This window comes from Anomaloglossus baeobatrachus, chromosome 5 (genome assembly GCF_048569485.1).
Source record: "Anomaloglossus baeobatrachus isolate aAnoBae1 chromosome 5, aAnoBae1.hap1, whole genome shotgun sequence".
Classification (NCBI taxonomy): domain Eukaryota; kingdom Metazoa; phylum Chordata; class Amphibia; order Anura; family Aromobatidae; genus Anomaloglossus; species Anomaloglossus baeobatrachus.
In genome coordinates this window covers 575,293,330-575,314,391 of record NC_134357.1, presented here as the reverse complement: position 1 = coordinate 575,314,391, position 21,062 = coordinate 575,293,330, and the positions used below count along the sequence as shown (strand labels likewise).

Sequence of the window (21,062 nt, the reverse complement as noted above, 5' to 3'; positions counted from 1 at the left end):
TTACATTTTGGAAGAAGGTCCTGTGGACTGATGAAACAAAGATTGAGTTGTTTGGTCACACAAAAAGGCATTATGCATGGAGGCAAAGAAACACAGCATTCCAAGAAAAGCACTTGCTACCCACAGTAAAATTTGGTGGAGGTTCCATCATGCTTTGGGACTGTGTGGCCAATGCCGGCACCGGGAATCTTGTTAAAGTTGAGGGTCGCATGGATTCAACTCAGTATCAGCAGATTCTTGACAATAATGTGCAAGAATCAGTGACGAAGTTGAAGTTACGCAGGGGATGGATATTTCAGCAAGACAATGATCCAAAACACCGCTCCAAATCTACTCAGGCATTCATGCAGAGTAACAATTAAAATGTTCTAGAATGGCCATCCCAGTCCCCAGACCTGAATATCATTGAAAATCTGTGGTATGATTTGAAGCGTGCTGTCCATGCGCGGCGACCATCCAACTTAACTGAACTGGAATTGTTTTGTAAACAGGAATGGTCAAATATACCTTCATCCAGGATCCAGGAACTCATTAAAAGCTACAGGAAGCGACTAGAGGCTGTTATTTTTGCAAAAGGAGGATCTACAAAATATTAATGTCACTTTTATGTTGAGGTGCCCATACTTTTGCACCGGTCAAATTTTGTTTAAATGCGGATTGCACATTTTCTGTTAGTACAATAAATCTCATTTCAATCCAGAAATATTACTCAGTCCATCAGTTATTAGATATATGAAACTGAAATAGCTGTTGCAAAAACCCAAATTGTTATAAAGAAAAAAGGTTAACATTAATAGGGGTGCCCACACTTTTTCATATGACTGTGGGGAAATATATACCAAAATGGGCCCAAGATGAGGGCTATATTTACAAGAATGGGGAAATATATAATAGGACAAGAACCATATATACCAGGATGGATATAAAGTATACACAAGGATGGGAGACACATCAACAGTACCTGGAAGGGGCCCAGGATGGGTGACATCAGTACAGAATTGGGGGATTTTATCCCAGTAACAGTGTCAGCAGCAGATCCCCCCCATAACAGTGTATCATGACCACATGTTTTGTGTCAATCCTTTTCCCTATATTCCTCCTTCAAAACCTAGGTGTGTCTTATGGTCCAAAAAATACAATAAGTTTAAAAAGAAATAAAATGGTTCTTTTCCTCACAAATTCTTACTTGAGCAATTGTAGCCAATTTTTTTTATAAAACCCTTTGAATTATAGTTTTGCATCATGATGGCTTCTCCTGTGTGACTGATCGGACAACAGGATCTGATTAGTCTTAAAAATATTTGGCAAATTCTGAAAGCATGAATGGCTGCTCCGCTCTGTTGGTTTTCTGATGGTCGGCAAGACTTGATTTACCAGTTAAACATTTCAATTATTCACAACATGAAAAAGGTTCCCTTCAATGTGCGGCTTCTTCTTATGTTTAACAAGACCTGATTTACTAGTAAAACATTGCCCAGATTCTGAACATGAAAATGGTTTCTCCCTTGTGTGAGATCTTTGATGCCTAACAAAATGTGCTTTCCGAAAAAAACATTTCCCACATTCTGAACATGAAAATGGCTTCTCCCCTGTGTGACATCTTTGATGCCCAACAAGATCTGATTTCCGAATAAAACATTTCCCACATTCTGAACATGAAAATGGCTTCTCCCCGTGTGAATTTTCTGATGTCTAACAAAGAGTGATTTCTGAATAAAACATTTCCCACATTCTGAACATGAAAATGTCTTCTCTCCTGTGTGAGATATTTGATGCTCAACAAGTTTTGATTTCCGAATAAAACATTTCCCACACTCTGAACATGAAAATGGATTCTCACCTGTGTGAATTTTATGATGTCTAGCAAACTTTGATTTACTAGTAAAACATTGCCCACATTTTGAACATCAAAATGGCTTCTCCCCTGTGTGAGATCTTTGATGTACAACAAGATCTGATTTCTGAATAAAACATTTCCCACATTCTAAACATGAAAATGGCTTCTCCCCGTGTGAGATCGTTGATGCACAACAAGAACTGATTTCTCAATAAACCATTTCCCACATTCTTAACATGAAAATGGCTTCTCCCTTGTGTGAATTTTATGATGTCTAACAAGTTCTGATTTCCGAATAAAACATTTCCCACATTCTGAACATGAAAATTGCTTCTCCCTTGTGTGAATTTTCTGATGTGTAACGAGGTTTGTTTTCTGAATAAAACATTTCCCACACTCTGAACATGAAAATGGCTTCTCCCCTGTGTGACATCTTTGATGCCCAACAAGATCTGATTTCCGGATAAAACATTTCCCACACTCTGGACATGAAAATGGCTTCTCTCCTGTGTGAGATCTTTGATGCTCAACAAGTTTTGATTTCCAAATAAAACATTTCCCGCACTCTGAACATGAAAATGGCTTCTCCCCTGTGTGAATTTTCTGATGTTTAACAAAGTCTGATTTCCGAATAAAACATTTTCCACATTCTGAACATGAAAATGGCTTCTCTCCTGTGTGAAATTTTTGATGCTCAACAAGTTCTGATTTCCGAATAAAACATTTCCCACACTCTGAACATGAAAATGGCTTCTCCCCTGTGTGAATTTTCTGATGTGTAACAAGGTTTATTTTCTGAAGAAAACATTTCCCACACTCTGAACATGAAAATGGCTTCTCTCCTGTGTGACATCTTTGATGCCCAACAAGATCTGATTTTCGAATAAAACATTTCCCACACTCTGAACATGAAAATGGCTTCTCTCCTGTGTGAGATCTTTGATGCTCAACAAGTTTTGATTTCCGAATAAAACATTTCCCGCACTCTGAACATGAAAATGGCTTCTCCCCTGTGTGAATTTTCTGATGTCTAACAAAGTCTGATTTCCGAATAAAACATTTTCCACATTCTGAACATGAAAATGGCTTCTCTCCTGTGTGAAATTTTTTATGCTCAACAAGTTCTGATTTCCGAATAAAACATTTCCCACACTCTGAACATGAAAATGGCTTCTCTCTTGTGTGAGATCTTTGATGCTCAACAAGTTTTGATTTCCAAATAAAACATTTCCCACACTCTGAACATGAAAATGGCTTCTCCACTGTGTGAATTTTCTGATGTCTAACAAGGTGTGATTTCTGAATAAAACATTTCCCACACTCTGAGCATGAAAATGGGTTCTTCCTAGAGTTAATTTTTTGATCGTTAGCAAGGGTTATTCTTGGAATAAAACATTTTTCACATTCTGGGCTTAAAAATGGCTTCTCCCCTGTGTGAGATCTTTGGTGTTTAAAAAGATATGATTTCTGAATAAAACATTTCCCACATTCTTGACATGAAAATGGCTTCTTCCCAGTGTGATATTTTTGATGGTCAACAAGATATGATTTCCTGGTAAAACGTTTCCCACATTTTAAACATGAAAATGGCTTCTCCCTTGTAGGAACCGTTTCATCCGTTTCATATTCCACATCCCTTCTGTAACTTTTATTCTGCTTACAATTCTGTGATAAATGGGAATTTTGGGCTTGTTTGAAAAACTCAGATGATAGAGCTTTCCGATTAAGGACTGGATTTATATCTGGGACATCAGCATGCTCTTCATATGTATCATGTGGGATAAATTCTGAAGATATTAGAGATCCATCTGAACTCCCAATACAGTCATCTGCTAAAAATAAACACAAAGTTATTCATTTTTAATGATATCTTGAAAGTACATTTGTTTTTTTTAAACCATAACATCAGAAATTAAATTAGGGAAAAAATTATTCTGAATCTGTAGTCCAATATCGAGATCTAAAGGCTTTACACGCTACGATTTATTTGATGATATGTCGTCGGGGTCACTGTTTTCGTGACGCACTTCCGTCGTCATTAATGCCGTCGTTGCGTGTGACACCTATGTACGACTCCGAACGATATTAAAAATAGCGAAAATCGTTGATTGTTGACACGATGTTCAGTTTCAAAGTACCGTTCGTCGTTTGGAACGCAGCAGACATATTTGTTACGAGGGGGACCCGGGGAAGCGTGCCAAGATGGGAAATGGACAGCTTCCGCTGGTCAAGGTCCACTGTGCGGTGTAAGGGACCGCTGCTATGGTCAGGAAAGAGTGAGCGGGTTGCTACTAGTGATCGTCTGGAATGTCACAGACGATCTATGTACACCGGTCTGCCCTAACCCGTGAGGGTTGTATGGCTCGGGGCTCCTCGTTCGGTGTACTTGTTGCACGGGGACGCACAGAGGTGCCTACGCACGTGTGCCAGCGGGAGTCACAGGAATATGGCACGAGGGTAGCACAGAGGTGCCCACGCACGTGTGCTTCAGTAATAGGTGAGTCCGACAGAGACTCTAGGAGCTCACCTGGGACAGGAACACAGCCTGCTAAACAGAATACTGCCAGAGCAGCAAGGCAGGGGCAAGACCTGCAAACCAGGTGCTGCCTAAGCAGCAAGGGCAAAGCCCACAAAAGACAATGATGTCTGTACAGTGGCGTGGCAGCACGCTGCCAGACATCCAAACATAGAAGGACGGTCGCGCGCCGCCATGAAGGCAGGGGGAGCTTTTAACCCCTTAACGACCCATGACGTTTTGGGCACGTCATGGATCGTGTGCCGGTAAGCCCCGCCCCCTGCCGCCGGAGAGCGGCGGCGATCCGCGCACATATCAGCTGTTATCAACAGCTGACATGTGTGCCTGCTAGCCGTGGGTGGAATCTCTTCCACCCGCGGCCATTAACCCCTTACATTTCGCTGCCAAAATCTGGCAGCGATATGTATATGGGCGCCGCCATGACAGTCACTTACCCCGCCCCCACCGGAAGTCACGTGACATGATCACCTGACTTTCGGTGGTTGCCATGGTAGCACAGGGTCATGTGATGACGCCTGTAGCTAACATGACTCACTTCCTCTCAATGCCGGAATACAGGCGGCATTGAAAGTAAAGCAGCAAATCTGCAGTTCTCAGCTCTGTAGCTGAGATCTGCAGATAGTGCAGAGCGATCGGATTGCTGATCGCTATAGCCCCGTAGGGGGACTAGTAAAATAAAAAATAAAAAAAAAAAGTTTTAAAAAATTAAAAAAAAATAAAAAAACCTAAAAAGTTCAAATCACCCCCCTTTCACCCCATTGAAAATTAAAGGGTTACAAAAATAAAAAATATACACATATTTGGTATCGCCACGTTCAGAAATGCCCGATCAAAATATAAAATCAATGACTCTGATCAGTAAATGGCGTAGCGGCAAAAAAATTACAAACGCCAAAATTAGGTTTTTTTGGTCGCTGCAAATTTTGCGCAAAATGCAATAACAGGCGATCAAAACGTAGCATCAAAAACGCTCATGTTGGAGAAGGTGATGGTGGAGAGGTGTAAAGAAAGGATGACAGCAAAATTTTTCAGTAAATGGAGAAAGTTCATAAGCGTTATATGTTCTAGAGAAGAAACAATACAAATAATGTCCACATTTGTGTCTACGGAATGGTACATGAAGGAAGACCTGTCAGGGTCCCTGTGCGAGCTGAAAGTATAGTTGGCCAAATTCTGGGTTGTGTCGCATGGAGAGGGGAGGGATAGTGTTTATAAGTAATGTTTGTAACAAGTTATCAAGGAATGCTGAAGGGGGGTAGCGGAGACTGAATAATGGAAATATACATTGACGAAGAAGGGGAAGGAGCAAATTTGATGACCGTGACAAATATTTGATCGATAAATTGTAGAGACTATGTTATTTGATATTTTGATTTGTTGACCCTTATTTTCTTCATTCTGTACCCTTTTTTACCATTACAAGAAAAGAAATAAAAATTTGGTTTAAAAAAAAAAAGAACGTAGCATCTGCACAAAAATGGTACCGTTAAAAACGTCAGGTAGAGACGCACAAAATAAGCCATCACTGAGCCTCAGATCCCGAAAAATGAGAACGCTACAGGTTTTGGAAAATGGCGCAAAACGTGCGCCACTTTTTTTGGACAAGCTTGTGAATTTTTTTTAACCCCTTAGATACAAGTAAACCCATACATGTTTGGTATCTACAAACTCGCACTGACCTGAGGCATCACATAGATACCTCAGTTTTACCATATAGTGAACACAGTGAATAAAATATCCCAAAAACTATTGTACGATCACACTTTTTTTGCAATTTTTCCGCACTTGGAATTTTTTTGCCGATTTCCAGTACAGTATATGGTAAAACGTATGGTTTCATTTAAAAGTACAACTTGTCCCGCAAAAAACAAGCCATCATATGGCAAAATTGATGGAAAAATAAAAAAGTTACGGCTCTCGGAAGAAGGGGAGCAAAAAACAAAAACGCAAAAAACGGAAAGTGCCCGGGGGCTGAAGGGGTTAAGGAGGCGTAGCTCCACCCAAGGGCGGGCACGAGACGGACATGATGCAATCAGGATTTGTGACGTCCTGGCCCGGCCAGTCAGGATTCAGCACATCACCAGCCTCGTCATCGGGCCGTGTGATATCAGTGAGCGAATCAGAAGACGTCACGTGGGGCACATGCTCATCTTCCTGCCTCTGGGTCATAAAGGCGGGATCTTCGGTTTCACAATGTGCAGAGATAAGGGAAGTCCTGCTGCTTCCCTGAGCATCCATCCTTTGCACACTGCGCAACCTCCCAGACCCTCTGTGATGCCGAGCAGGAGGGCACGTGGCAGGCAAGGGATGGGAGACCGCCCCGCTCCCTGCAAAGTGAGAACCACTAGGTGTCACCCTTCTGCTGTGTCTGTGAGCAGGCATCTCCTGCAGACCGTGCAGTCTCCTAGACCTTCGGCGCTGCTGAACAGAAGGGCTCGTGGCAGACAAGGAATGGGAGACTAACTCATTCCTTGCAACCGGAGAGCCACGAGGTGTAACACATATTGCTGCATTTGACACCCTGCCAACGATGAACAACATCCACATGAAAGCCTTGGTCAAACAATATCTCGCTGAACGATGTGGCGTCGTTTGTGAGATGGATACGTGTGACCGCTACAAAATGACCGATGAGTGATCTTGGCAAATCGTAACAACGATCTGGGCCTGTCACATCACTAACGAGATCGCTAGCGATAGCATTCTGTGTAAAGTGGCCTTAAGAGTTACATCTTTGTTAATTCAGCTCTCCCATTCCTAGCACCAGTTCTTTGGAATGTGCTACAGTAAATAATCTGATTGATTGTCACAATGTGACTGCAGGATAATGAGGGATAGGGGGCTCCTATACTGTCCCTCTTACTAGGGGACCCTAAGCTATTCCTAACCTCTGGATTACCCCTGAAGATGGAGATGTCGGAGTCTCGTGCATTACTAGTCTCCTGACTAGATCTAATCTGTGATCCCCAAAGGAAGAAAGTGGCAGGATGGGATACCAATGTGATATGACTGAAGAATGAGTGTGATTTAGATAGGGATCATAATCAAAAGATCGTTATCCCAGATATTATTTGATCCATAAATAATTCAGTATCAGAGAAAGATGTCCTCTGGTTGAACCTATTTCACTATGACCAAGCATACGAATTATTGTAAGTCTTGAAGCAAAACCACGATAATGAGGAAGTAACGTTTACAGTTCCACAGTCAGGAAACTTGTGGTTAGTTGAAAACAGGTGCAAGGAAGCTGGCATGTAAAATTCACGGCTCCTTGCAATATCTTCAGGAAACTGTGCTCGGCCAGTTGTCAACTGGCTAAATGTGCAGGAAGCTGCTGGTGCCCACAGCAGCTTGTGGTCAAGTTACATGAACATAACTCAGCTGTCACATGTTGGTCACCAATTAACCACTCAGAAAACACAACGTACAAAGTTTTCCTATAAAAATACACCGGACTCGCTTAATGATTAGGGACATTTCCAGGACGCTCAAGTGGACGCACTGTTCCTGTGATGCAATTGCCATGTTGTTTCCTTATCACTAATCGAGTCCCTCCGATGAGAAAGGATTGCTACAACATAAATGGTAATGTTGATGCATATTTCTGTTATTGTATAAGATTCTATGATTATAAAGTAGTTCTAATGCCTATGTACCATTGATTATTCATGTGCTATTAAAATAAATAGTATCTTGCTATAATGAATCTTAGTATTCGTGCCTGATTAGGATATCAGTGAGCGCTTCGTAAGTACGGGCTTTCAGCCCCCTTTTTAGGAGAATTTAGCAAGACACAGGATTATGATGGAAATCCAGATTAAGACTGACGGAACACATTGCAAACTCACAAAAATAAACAGTGAGAGGCTAAGGAGAAAAGCAAGAGCAGGAAGCCAGGAACAAAAATGACAAGGGTTAACACCACAACAGCTCACAGTAATAATGCACAAAAAATACCCATAAACCTGGATCACAACACCTCACCAGATCAGTATAGGTAAGCTATAGCTGGCATTAATGAAATAGTCCAACCAGCATATACAGAACGGGAGCAACCAATACTTTCTCCTCTACAGCATGTGATCACAGACATTAACAAGCAGCCCAGCAGAGAATAACTCTTACTAGCCTGCCCAAGCCTGTGGTTCGATGCCTGCGTCTCTCTGCGCTGCTCACAGACAGCAGAGAAATTAACAGTACCAGAGTCTATCATTTCAACAGATCCTGACGCTGCCATGACAGTTGGCAAAACCTGCAAACATCTGCTTGAAACATTGATCCACAACATAGACAATTTCAAAGAGGGTTTTTTTTTGAAGATGAAAATAAAATATAGACAGATGCGGAAAACTCAACTGGGTTGTCTGGGACTGTAATGCTGATGGCCTATCCTTAGGCTTTGTAACCAAAGCAGGTAGCAGGGTCTTGCAGCCTGTACAGATAAACATTAGGGTTCAAATTCATCAAGACCGGTGATGTACACTGAAAAATGACGTCAGGGCCTGGAGTGAGATTTCTGGCATAGGGAACATCGCAGTTTGTTATGAATTAGAGAAACAGAACCTTGTTCTGGCCAAGCTCTGCCCATTTTGCCAAAGCTGGTTAAAATTGGCGTGAACACACACACACCAGCCTTTGGTCACATGATGTGATGTAAAAAAGTTCTATAAGCAGTCCTATAAATGGTATATAAACACTGGGGCCGCTAGGATTATGGGGGCCCTGGGAAATTGTCCAGTTTGTTCTCCCTTTCCCCTAATGCCAGTCCTGCATGCCAGCCTGTGTCCTGTTCAGTTCATTTAGACTCCTGCAAATAAGAGACCTTTGGTTACATCATGTCACATGACTTTGAAATCATCAAAGGTCCATAAACAATCAACCTTAGAATACAACTGATGGCGTCCATAAGAGAGTGGGGTTCCTCAGAAATTGCGCAGTTTGATTCCTCCCAACTCCTGACTGTAACTAGGGCTTATTCTTGGAGTAGGGCTTATATTTCAAGTGTTCTCCAAAAATCCCATAAAATCATGTTAGGGCTTATTTTCGGTGTAGGTCTTATTTTCAAGGAAACAGGGTATTCATGAACACTCTGCAGGTGTTTAACTTGATTTCATAACAACGTAGAGAAGACACTAGAAGCAAACAGCAGAAGAAGCAGAAGCAAAAAAAAAATACAGCTGAAAAAAAATCCAGAGAAGAAAGTCTAAAAATGTAAACACAAAATTAGTGTAGAAAGTACATGAGTAGATATATCTTACTGGATAGAGCTGGAGGAAACACATCCTGAGGAACATCGGGGTCTTCTTGTTTACAGTCCTGTGGGAGAAGAGGACAGGGACATCTCTCCAGTGTTGTCCTCTTACTGGATAGAACTGGAGGAGACACATACAGGGACTGAATTCATTCCTTACATACAGATAATTATAGGCCGTGTGTATTTAGTCCTGTCTATTACCTGGTGATGTGAGGGGCTGGGGAACCTCCATCATGACGTCCTTGTACAGATCTTTGTGTCCTTCTAAATACTCCCACTCCTCCATGGAGAAATAGACGGTGACGTCCTGACACCTCATAGGAACCTGACACATACAATGATACCGTCACCCCCGATCCCTCCATAGCGTTACTGTATAATGTCCCAGCATTCCCAGCAGTGTTACCTCTCCAGTCAGCAGCTCAATCATCTTGTAGGTGAGTTCTAGGATCTTCTGGTCATTCATGTCCTCATGTATCGGGGGGTGAGGTGGAGGCCCCGTGATTGAGCTCAGGGGTCTTCCCCATCCCTCAGACACAGGGGCCTGACAGCGCTCACTAGAGGTCTTCTTCACTACTGTGTAATCCTGGTTATGGAGAGACACAGTAATAAATCTCACTACAGACATTTCCAGAGTCCTCACCTCTCCAGTTCTGTCCATCTGTTATTCCCATAGATAAGAATGATGTAATGTGACGTCATCAGAATCTCTCACCTCTCCAGTAAGCCGGAAGAGGATCTCTAGGGTGAGGTGTAATATCCTCTCCGCCATCTTGTCCCTGTCCATATCCATCCTTCACGGGGCAATCAGGAGAATTCTCTTCTATAGAAGATCTCCACTGAGAGGATCCGATATTATAAGGACCTGAATGGGAAGGAGATGAGCCGATATGTAAAATTAATAGAGATAAGGGAGGTGAGATATCATTTGGGTACTAAAAAATATTCAACATGAAATGTGCTATGTAAATAGTACAACTGTAAAAGTAGTATATTTATAAAAAAAAAACAATCCTTCATACGGCAATGTGAGCAGAAAAAAAAAAAAAAAAAAGAGTAATTGCTCCCGGAATAAGAGTAGGAAAATACAAAAGTGCAAAAACAAATAATTTTCCAGTTTTTCGGTTAAGAACAGGGCAATGGGATTAGGATTCGATGTATTCTTGTCTCTTACGGAAGAAAAGGGGCCACACATGGTGTACGGATCTGTGCACTCGCTGACGCGCATAATTTACCTCCCATTTCTTGTATGAAGGCAGCAAAATAGTGAAAATTAACCCCATTACAAAATGTGCCCACATTATATTTCACTCCTAAACTAGAAAAATTATGTAAACAAAAAAGTTTAGATATTCTAAACTGGTGTCGGAGCTCGTGGACTTTAACCCCTTAATGACCTTGGGCAGTAAAATTATGTCCTAGCGGTCAGTGTTAATTCCCTCCCGCTGCTGCCAGCAAGCAATAAAGAAATTAAGTCTATACCGCCCCCCAGCATCGGATAATTTCTGTGATTTCAGCTACCAAGTGTAGCTTAGACCCTGGATATCATGATTTGGGCAGAAAAAAAAATGATTTATCTCCCACCTGACATGATCAATCATGTCAAATGGGAGATAAGGTGCCTACCCCAGTCCCCCGATGTGGCCAAAGTGCCCCCCCCCCCAGTCCCATGCCCCAACTGATCATCTAAAATGGCCGGCGCACACGCTGCGCTCATCCTCCTCCTCAAAGTTCTCTCCAGGTCCAGCCAGGTCACCCTGTCAATTCCCGGTCTCCCGTTACCTCCTGCAGTGACGATCCCCCACGATCCCTCCTCTTCCTTCTCAGAAGATGCTGGCCACATGCGCAGAGCGGCTCTCAAATGGCACCCTGCTAGTACTGACACTGAGCTTACTGCAGCTCACACTACCATGCTGTGGACCCGGGGAGTGTGAGTACAGTATCACTGCACCCACACTCCTCACATGGAGGGTTTGCACTTTCAGAAATAGGGGGATACGTTCTTAAAGTGTGCCACCCATATTCTTGAAGGTCCAAAGTCGTCGTATGACCTCCAAAATGAATTATGGCAGACCGGATTTTTTTTTCTTTTTAATAAATTGTGAAAGAGGGAATGTGTTGGGGAGTGTTTTTTCAAATAAATTTTTTTTTTGTCTTTTTTTTATTACTGACTAGGTTAGTGCTGTTGGGTATCTGATAGGCGCCGTGACATCATATTAACCCTAACTCAAAACAACCCCATTTATTTCCCCATTTGCCACCACACCAGGGCAATGCAAAGAGCTGGGGCGAAGTGCCAGCATTTGCGCATCTAATGGGTGCGCCACTTCTGGGTGGTTGCGGCATGCTATTTTTAGGCTGTGAAGGGCCATGGTTCTTTCCATCCTGAGAATACCAGACCACAGCTGTCCATTTTCCCTTGGCTGGAAATCCAATTTGGGGGATATCATGGTGTGATATTGTGGGTTATGTACCATTTTGTGTGGGCTCATGTTTTGGGCGTGGTAGTCTGTCTATTCGATATATTATTTGTCCTGTTAAGTCACGTTATTTCCCCTTGAAGTGCTTCTGTGCCTAGGTCTGGGGGAGGTGGCCTAGAATCCACCTAAACTCTCTGTTTACCTGAGAGATTAGTGATTCTGGGTGAGACTAAGGGCTGGTTCACACTAAGCGACAGCGACAACGAGGTCGCTGTTACGTCACCATTTTCTGTGACGTAACAGCGACCTTGTAAGTTGCTGTTATGATCGCTGCTTAGCTGTCAAACACAGCAGCCGAAGCAGCGATCATAACCGCGAGAGCAGGGAGCCACGCACACTGCTTAGCGCTGGCTCCTTGCTCTCCTAGCTACAGTACACATCAGGTTAATTAACCCGATGTGTACTGCAGCTACATGTGCAGAGAGCAGGGAGCCGCGCACACTGCTTAGCGCTGGCTCCTTGCTCTCCTAGCTACAGTACACATCGGGTTAATTAACCCGATGTGTACTGCAGCTACATGTGCAGAGAGCAGGAGCCGGCAGCACAGGCAGCGTGAGAGCGGCGGAGGCTGGTAACTAAGGTAAATATCGGGTAATCACCTTGGTTACCCGATGTTTACCCTGGTTACAGCTTACCGCAGCTGCCAGACGCCGGCTCCTGCTCCCTGCTCGCTTCATTTTGTCGCTCTCTCGCTGTCACACACAGCGATCTGTGTGTCACAGCGGGAGAGCGCCTTTGAAGAAAACGAACCAGGGCTGTGTGTAACGAGCAGCGATCTCGCAGCAGGGGCCAGATCGCTGCTCAGTGTCACACACAGCGAGATCGCTAATGAGGTCACTGTTGCGTCACCAAAACCGTGCCGTAGCAGCGATTTCGGTAGCGATCTCGCTATGTGTGAAGCACCCCTAAAGGCCAGATATACTCTAAGGGGATATTACACTAGGGAGATTGTGGATAGCCCAGAGTAGTTCTTCTTGATAGTAATCGTAATATCAACTAGGATGTTGGACAAGGCCAGGTCATAGATCCCTAGTCCTTCTCCTTCCTGGCCGCGGAGGTAAACACCATAAGGTTTCAGGCACCCCCGCTCCTCGTCGGCTATCCCTAGTAAGCCCTAAATCTGCCTGTGTGTCAATAATTGACCTAAAGCCCAGAAAGTGTGGTTAGTGCTGAAGTCAGGGTTATTCAATCACACTAGGTGCATAGTCAATATGCTAATAGATATTTGATATGTTTGTTGGTCATAGGGAAAATCCCCATACAAAGTAGTTGTAAATATGCTCCCCTCAGGTACAATCTAAAGGGTGAGAAGGAGCTAACAGGTAGCTATCAAAAATCTGCTAACCAGTGCAGATGACCAACAGCATTAATGTGGACCTGTAAGAATTAAATCCCAGTAGGGTAAACTTATCTTGCTGGAGAAACAACCTCACAGAAGATTCCCGACGCGTTTCCCCCACATTGTTTGGGGTTCATCAGGGGATGTTACCATCTCGTGACAATGCACATAATCCAGGTCACCTAGGTAAAAAGCACAATGCCAGATAGACCCACATATTGTAAAGCTGCCATAAGTATGCCCAAAATGACACATAGGTGAATCACATAAAGATAGCAATACTATTCCCCGGTACAATACCTTTTAGTTTTCTGTGTCCTGCCAACAGATCCCTCAAGAAGACTGTAAACGGTGGTCAGATGGTCCTCCTGTCCAATGCAGAGTGGACCTCAGCACCTCACCCTGTCAGTATAGGGCTGAATAGGATCCGCACATGTATATTGCACTGGATCCTTTTAAAAGCTGGAAACCTCCCACCTCTTCACCTGGCCGAAAATGAACTGCTATGCAGAGCGCATGCGTCAATGGCCCAGCGCTATAAGCAGAACGCAGTACAAAGTGCTACTTATCCTAAGCCCGCCCATCCAAATGACGTTATGGACTAAGGGGAGATGCCTACGTTCCCCTCCAAAATGAACAGGCATGGTTGCTATGCTGCTGATCCGCCCCCTGCAGTGATGTCATGGGGCTACAAGGAGGAGGGGAGGGGCTGGTCAGATGAAACACCCCCCCTGCAGTGTAATGACGTCACAGAGCTACAAGGAGGAGGGGAGGGACTGGTAAAGTAAAACACTCCCACTGCAGTGCATTATGTGTTTGGTAGGAGCAAACTTAGAACTGTGGAGCGTTATATCACTCCAGGAGATGACAATACATTCTCCCTGCTGTGTATTTGTCTAGATGTAAATTCACATTGTGGGATGCCTCAGTGCCCCACAGTTAAGGTTTAGACAATAGATGCCCCAAAATCGCCCATCTGTATAATCACACAGGCTTAGGGAGGATGTCCCCGCCTCACTTCTAGATTGACAGGTACTGTTGTGTCAGTCCTGATCCAGCCCCTGTAAGAGCGTCATGAGCCACATGACAGGGAAGGGGAAGGGGGAGTGGAAAGGGGAAGGGTGAGGGGGAAGGGGGAGGGGGAGGGGGAGGGTGGGGCGCCCGGTCAGGGGGTGTAAATACACTCTCCCTGCAATTTGATGTGCGCATTCCCGGAAAAGTATAAGAGCCATGGAGCACAAATGTGCTTCATAGCTCAGCACTATGTTTAATAACAAAATGGTAGTAATAATTTGGACGTATCTGCCTAAACATTCACTAAGGTAGGGACTAATAAATACACACTGAAGCAGTTAGTAGTTAATAATTGATGTATTAGCTTTTTATCAGTTTACATAAGGTGGGGGGCTAGGGGGAGGGGAAAGGATGGGGGGCAGGTTTTAAGGGGTTGAGGGAAAACCCATCCTGTCAGCCGACAGACAGGTATTACCTTTAAACCGGGGATTAATATCAACGTATGCTAGAAATAATTGATTAAAGCAGGTAGTAAGACCATCAGGGCATATTCAAAACAGACGTATCAATGCCTTCAGCACTTGATAAATTGTAGAGATTACTACTATATAAATATATAGAATAGAGAACAAAAAATTACATATTGTGGAAAAAATGCCACAAAGGCATACATATAAAATTAAATTATCCTCTTCATCGGGGCTAAACCGGACGAAGGTTGCGACGTGTTGGAAACTGACTCTGACCTTAGTAATGTGTATTTAGCTTTATATAAAACTCGTGAAACTCAATATCTCGTTGAGGCCTTTGGGACCGACCGTATCTAGGAGATAGGTCCATCTTGCCTCCCTTTGCAAGATTTTCCGGTCCCAATTACTCCTCCTAACCGGCTTGGGCACTGCTTCAATCACCTGAAACCTGATTGAATTAAGGTTACCTTGATGCCGTTTGACTACGTGCCTAGCTATCGGTGTATCGCGTTTGTGGTAGATGTCCCCCAGATGTTCTCCTATTCGAACCCGTAGCTGTCGCTTCATCTTGCCTATGTAGCCATGTACAGGTACATCTATACACAACTCCCTCCATGTGACAATTCGCAAAGTCCCTAATTTGAAAAATTCTTCCTGTGTGTAAGTTGGAAAAGGTCTTATTTTGATCGATGTAGGGACAAAAGCTACATGAGCCGCATCTAAAGGTACCCACAGGTTTACGATCCAACCATGTACCACTGGATTTTTTTGGAAGGAAATGGCTATGGACCACATGGTCCGTGATAGTTCTCCCTCTCCGATAGGTGACACTAGAATGTGGGGTGACAAAGTCTCTGATATCTGGATCTGCCCTCAGGATATCCCAGTGGTGTCTGAGTATATTCATAATTTGGTCGTTCTGATCAGTGATTGAATCAGACGTCATCCTCGTGCGGGGTACCAATAGATCTGTCCTATTGGTATCACGTGCGGCTTCATATGCTGTCTCTAGGACATCATTGGGGTATCCCCTGTCTCTGAATCTACCCTTGAGTTGTTCGGCCTGATGATGAAAATCACGTAGGGAGGAGCAGTTCCTTCTTAAGCGAAGGAACTGTCCCTTCGGTATGCCTCTACGCAGTGCCTTGGGGTGGTGGCTCTCCCATCTGAGGAGGCTATTCGTGGCCGTTGGTTTACGAAATATCGGTGTCCCAAGTGAGCCATCCTGATTTATATTGATGGATATGTCAAGAAAGTTTAGCCTCTCACCCCCTATTTCAAAGGTAAATTTGAGACCCAGGTGCAACCTTATGGTGTTTACCTCCGTGGCCAGGAAGGAGAAGGACTAGGGATCTATGACCTGGCCTTGTCCAACATCCTAGTCGATATTACGATTACTATCAAGAAGAACTACTCTGGGCTATCCACAATCTCCCTAGTGTAATATCCCCTTAGAGTATATCTAGCTCTGCACGACTGGCTGTGTGTTCCAAGACCGATATAGCTACATATGATGAGATATAGCTTGAATTAATATTTTTAATGTTTATAAATAAAAATTGTTTTTAGAGTAATCAGTTTTCGGTCTATTAGCAGTTTGAATTCTCTAATTCTTATTAAAATTGGTGTGTGAGACTAAAGGCCCAGTCACACACAACGACTTACCAGCGATCCCGAAAACTATGCGACCTGATAGGGATCGCAGGTAAGTCGCTGGGAGGTCGCAGGTGAGATGTCACACAGTCAGATCTTACCAGCGATGCAGGAACAATACAGGTCGCAGTAGCGACCTGTATAACGATCTCAGCAGTCACTGTGACCCTGTCACACAGTGTCAAACACAGCGAAGTGTCCTGCCCAGCAGGACATCGCCTTTGAAGAAAATGGCCTGGACCATTCTGCAATGACTAGAGATCTCACAGCAGGGGCCTGATCGCTGGTAGGTGTCACACATAACAAGATCGCTAACGGGATCGTTACTGCGTCACAGAAACTGTGACTCAGCTGCGATCTCGCTAGTGATCTCGTTATGTGTGACGATACCTTTACAAGAGAGAAGAAACAAGATTGAACCTCTGAGGGAGACGCTGAGGCTGCGGCCAACACCCCAGAGAGACTGTGAGAAACCCCGATTTCCCTGGAGAAGGACTGCTGGAGGAGTGTGACTGAACTCCGGGACATTTATGCAGTTTCTGGACTAGTTTTACCCTCCGTGTGGTGGATTATTTGATGGTCATTCTATATTGCATTGAATAAATATGCTTTGGATTGTTCACTCATCTCTCACTCTGTTAATTGTGTGATATGGGAGAAAAACCCCTTCACAGGGGGACCCCACTTTTTTTAAATTATTTATAAATTTAAAAAAAACAGCATGGGGAGACCTTCATTTTGGAATTCCAGCCAATATGAAGCTGCCAGCTGAGGTCTGCAGCTTTCTGCTTTACCCTAGCTGTTTTTTTTTGTTTTCTTTTTTTTTTAATTATTTAATTTGTTTTTTTGAGGGAGCTAAATACAAGGTTAAACACCCTTTAGTGCCACATCAAAGTTATTAAATGGTGCCAGCTTAGAATATACAGGGGGGTGGGACATTATATATGTGTTTTACATCTATTTATCCAGCCATCTATCTATCCATCCTAGCTTATTAGGCTGTGTGCCCACGATCAGGATTTGCAGCGGTTTGGACGCAAAGTGTTTTGACTGTGATGTTGTGCAGTACAAGCGCAGTAGCGGGATGTTTATAAATCTCATGCCCATTGTGCTTCTTTTATCTGCAGCATAAACTGACCAGCGGCGCGGCTTCCTGAGGTCTACATGTGACGCCCTGGACTAGCCAGGTAGTCACAGATAGCCCCATGCACTACACCAATCCCCAAATAAGGTGTCAGCAGCCAACCCATTAAAACCCTGGTTACCTCCCTCTGGGTTTGATGTCCACACCATGGGGGCGGAGCCTGGCAGTTGGCGACGCCCCACCAGGAGTTCACATGCCTAGAGGCAGGAAATTCAAGTTCAGATTAAGTTTGAGGAGTGAAATGAGGCAGATAAGTTTTAGGAGAGGAGTTGAGTGGAGTGTAGAATCTGTCTGTGCCCTGGGTAGGAGCCCGGGCACCTTGACCAGGAGGCAGACGGTGGTGGCCGTCTGCAGGAGCCGGGAAGACAGTCCTGGTGGAACCGTAGGTAGCTGGGACAGGGTAGTGGCTCGCCGGTACCGAACCGGAGAACCAGCTGGAAACCGGAGCACAAGTTGGGGGTACGCAGACCCTGAAACGCGGTCCCGAATCTAGCAGACCCCGTTAATTAACTGATTGAGGTCTGGACTCTAGGTCCTTTCCCACCCAAAGTCCCGAAAGAAGGCAACAGCCCACCGATTCCGGATAACGGCCACCGCTAAGGGCCAAAGATCCACCGGGCCAGCGCCTGCGGGCAACGGGCTCTCCCGACGTACACGCCAGGGAGCGGGACTCCCGTCACTGAAGCGTGGTTGTCCAAAATCTACAAAAAGGTGCAGGAGAAGACGGACACCACCAACCGTTTGGGGACCGAAGCGACTGGCTGCGGGCAGCGACTATCCACCGTTTGGTTTACCAGAGTCTCCCGTGTGTTTGTCCGAGTGAGTACTACTGGGCCCGCGGGCCGCGCACCGACACTGCACCACATCATCCGGGTCTCGGGGCCACCATCCCCTACCCACGGAGGGGTTAACATCACAAGCTGCCCCCAACATCTTCCCCGGGGTGCCCATTAACCGGCAGCGGTGGTGCCTACATTCACCACAACCCGTGGGTGGCGTCACGAACTCTACATCTATTCCAAAAACCCCACTCGACAAGCCAGCCCCCGCGACGCGACCCCCGTTCCGGAGACGCTCGAGCCACCGACACACGAGCCCGGATCCGAGCGGCTCGGCTACAGCCGAGCGCGGGGCAGTACATACACAGGATATCAGTTTATGCTGTGGAGATGAGAGTGTTCTTCGCAGGGAGAATAAAGTCCGCAGTGGCCTGAACCCGGATCGTTAGCACGAGCAGCTGCATTCTCATGTAGACAACACTGGCATCTGCACAGAAGGGCTAACACTGAGTCCTAGATGCAGTGTCGCTGGATTGTGGGCACACAGCCTAAAAGTGAGACATTTGGCACTACAGCAACATTTTTGTGAAGTAACTGTGGAGTCAAAATGCTCACTGTAACCCTGAATTATATTTTTGAGTGGTCTAGTTTCCAAAATGGAGTCACTTGTAGGGGTTTCTGCTGTATAGGTACCTTAGGGGCCCTGCAAATGCAACATGGTGCCTGCCATTTATTTAAACTTTTCCAAAATTCACATGGTGCTCCTTCCGTTCTGAGCTCTCTCGTTTGTCCAAACAGATGTTTTTGGCCACATGTGTGGTATCAATGAGCTCATACAAGTTTGGTTAACAAACTGTTGTGTGCACTTTTTGGTGTTTCCTCTTGAAAAAGTGAAAAATTTGGTGCTAAAGCAACATTTTTGTTAAAAAAATGAAGATTTTCAATATGACGACCTAAGGCAGTCATGGCGAACCTTTTACAGTCCGAGTGCCCAAACTGTGGCCCTAAAACCAATTTTTTTTCTGAAGTGCCAACCAATCCTATTACTGTATGTAAATAATTGATTTTAACCTTACCATTGCAGTCTTCTCTTCAGCAGGGGGCATTCCGCTCATGCGTGCTTACCACACATTGAAGCTGAGCCCCTGCCCTTTCCAGACACAGCAGTTGGATTGATCTTTCTGGAAAAAAATGCAGCATATTAGACAGAGATTTTAGCATGGAATGCAATCAGATTTCACCCTGTAATCCACATCTACATTTCAAAGTCTGAACATCCTGAAATCCCATAAAGACGTATGAGTTGATACCCTCCCCTTTCATTGTGTAGTTATGTCCCCCTTCCTGGCCACTTCCTGGTAAACATGTCCCCCATCCTTACATATATTTCCTCCATTCTGATATATTTGTCCCCATCATGGCTCCATTCCGATAAATATACCTCATCCTGGTAAATGTCCCCCATCCTGGTAAATGTACCCCATTCTGGCATGTTCCCCCATGCTGGTAAATGTACCCCATCCTGACATATTGCCCATCCTTGTAAATGTTCCCCCATCCCGGCATGTATCCTATTCCTGGTAAATGTTCCCAATCCTGGTTAATGTACCCCCATCCCGGTAAATGTACCCCCATCCCGGTAAATGTACCCCTTCTTAGCATGTACCCCATCCTGGTAAATGTCTGCCTTCCTGGCATGTTCCCCATCCTGGTAAATATTCCCCATCTTAACATATTCCCCATCCTGGTAAATGTACCCTATCCTGGCATGTTTTCCCCATCCTGCCATACATGTTTTCCCATCCTGCCATGCATGTTTCCCCATCCTGGCATTCATTGTTCCCCATCCTGGCATGTTTGTTTACCCATGCTGGCATGTATGCTTCCTCCATCCTGGCATGCATGTTTCCCCCATCCTGGCATGCATGTTTTCCCCATGCTGGCATTCATGTTTCCCCCATCCTGGCATGTGTGTTTTCCCCATCCTGCCATGCATGTTTCCTCCATCCTGGCATGTATGTTTTCCCCATCCTGCCATGCATGTTTCCTCCATCCTGACATGCATTGTTCCCCATCCTGGCATGCATGTTTTCCCCTTCCAGGCATGCATGTTTCCTCCATCCTGGCATGCATGTTTTCCCCATCATGGCATGCATGTTCTCCCCATCCTGGCATGCATGTTTTCCCCATGCTGGCATGCATGTTTTCCCCATGCTGGCATGCATGTTCTCCCCATGCTGGCATGCATGTTTTCCCCATGCTGGCATGCATGTTCTCCCCATGCTGGCATGCATGTTCTCCCCATGCTGGCATGCATGTCCCCCCCCCCATCCTGGCATGCATGTTTCCCCCCCCATCCTGGTATGCATGTTTCCCCCCCATGCTGGCATGCATGTTTCCCCCCCATGCTGGCATGCATGTTTTCCCCCAATCCTGGGATGTGTGTTACCCCCCCATGCTGGCATGTGTGTTCTCCCCCCCACGCTGGCATGTATGTTCTCCCCCCCACGCTGGCATGTATGTTCTCCCCCCCACGCTGGCATGTAGGTTCTCCCC

General features: G+C 44.9%; 1 protein-coding gene across 1 annotated transcript in view; it reads right to left on the bottom strand.

The window, feature by feature from the left end:
• The window catches only part of LOC142313091 (uncharacterized), a 340,618-nt gene that overhangs the window by 218,917 nt on the left and 100,639 nt on the right, over positions 1–21,062 (bottom strand). Inside the window, 3 exon segments of the mRNA XM_075352078.1 lie at positions 1,399–1,961; positions 2,117–3,669; positions 9,632–9,743. Coding sequence (XP_075208193.1) covers positions 1,399–1,961; positions 2,117–3,669; positions 9,632–9,743 — 2,228 coding nt within the window.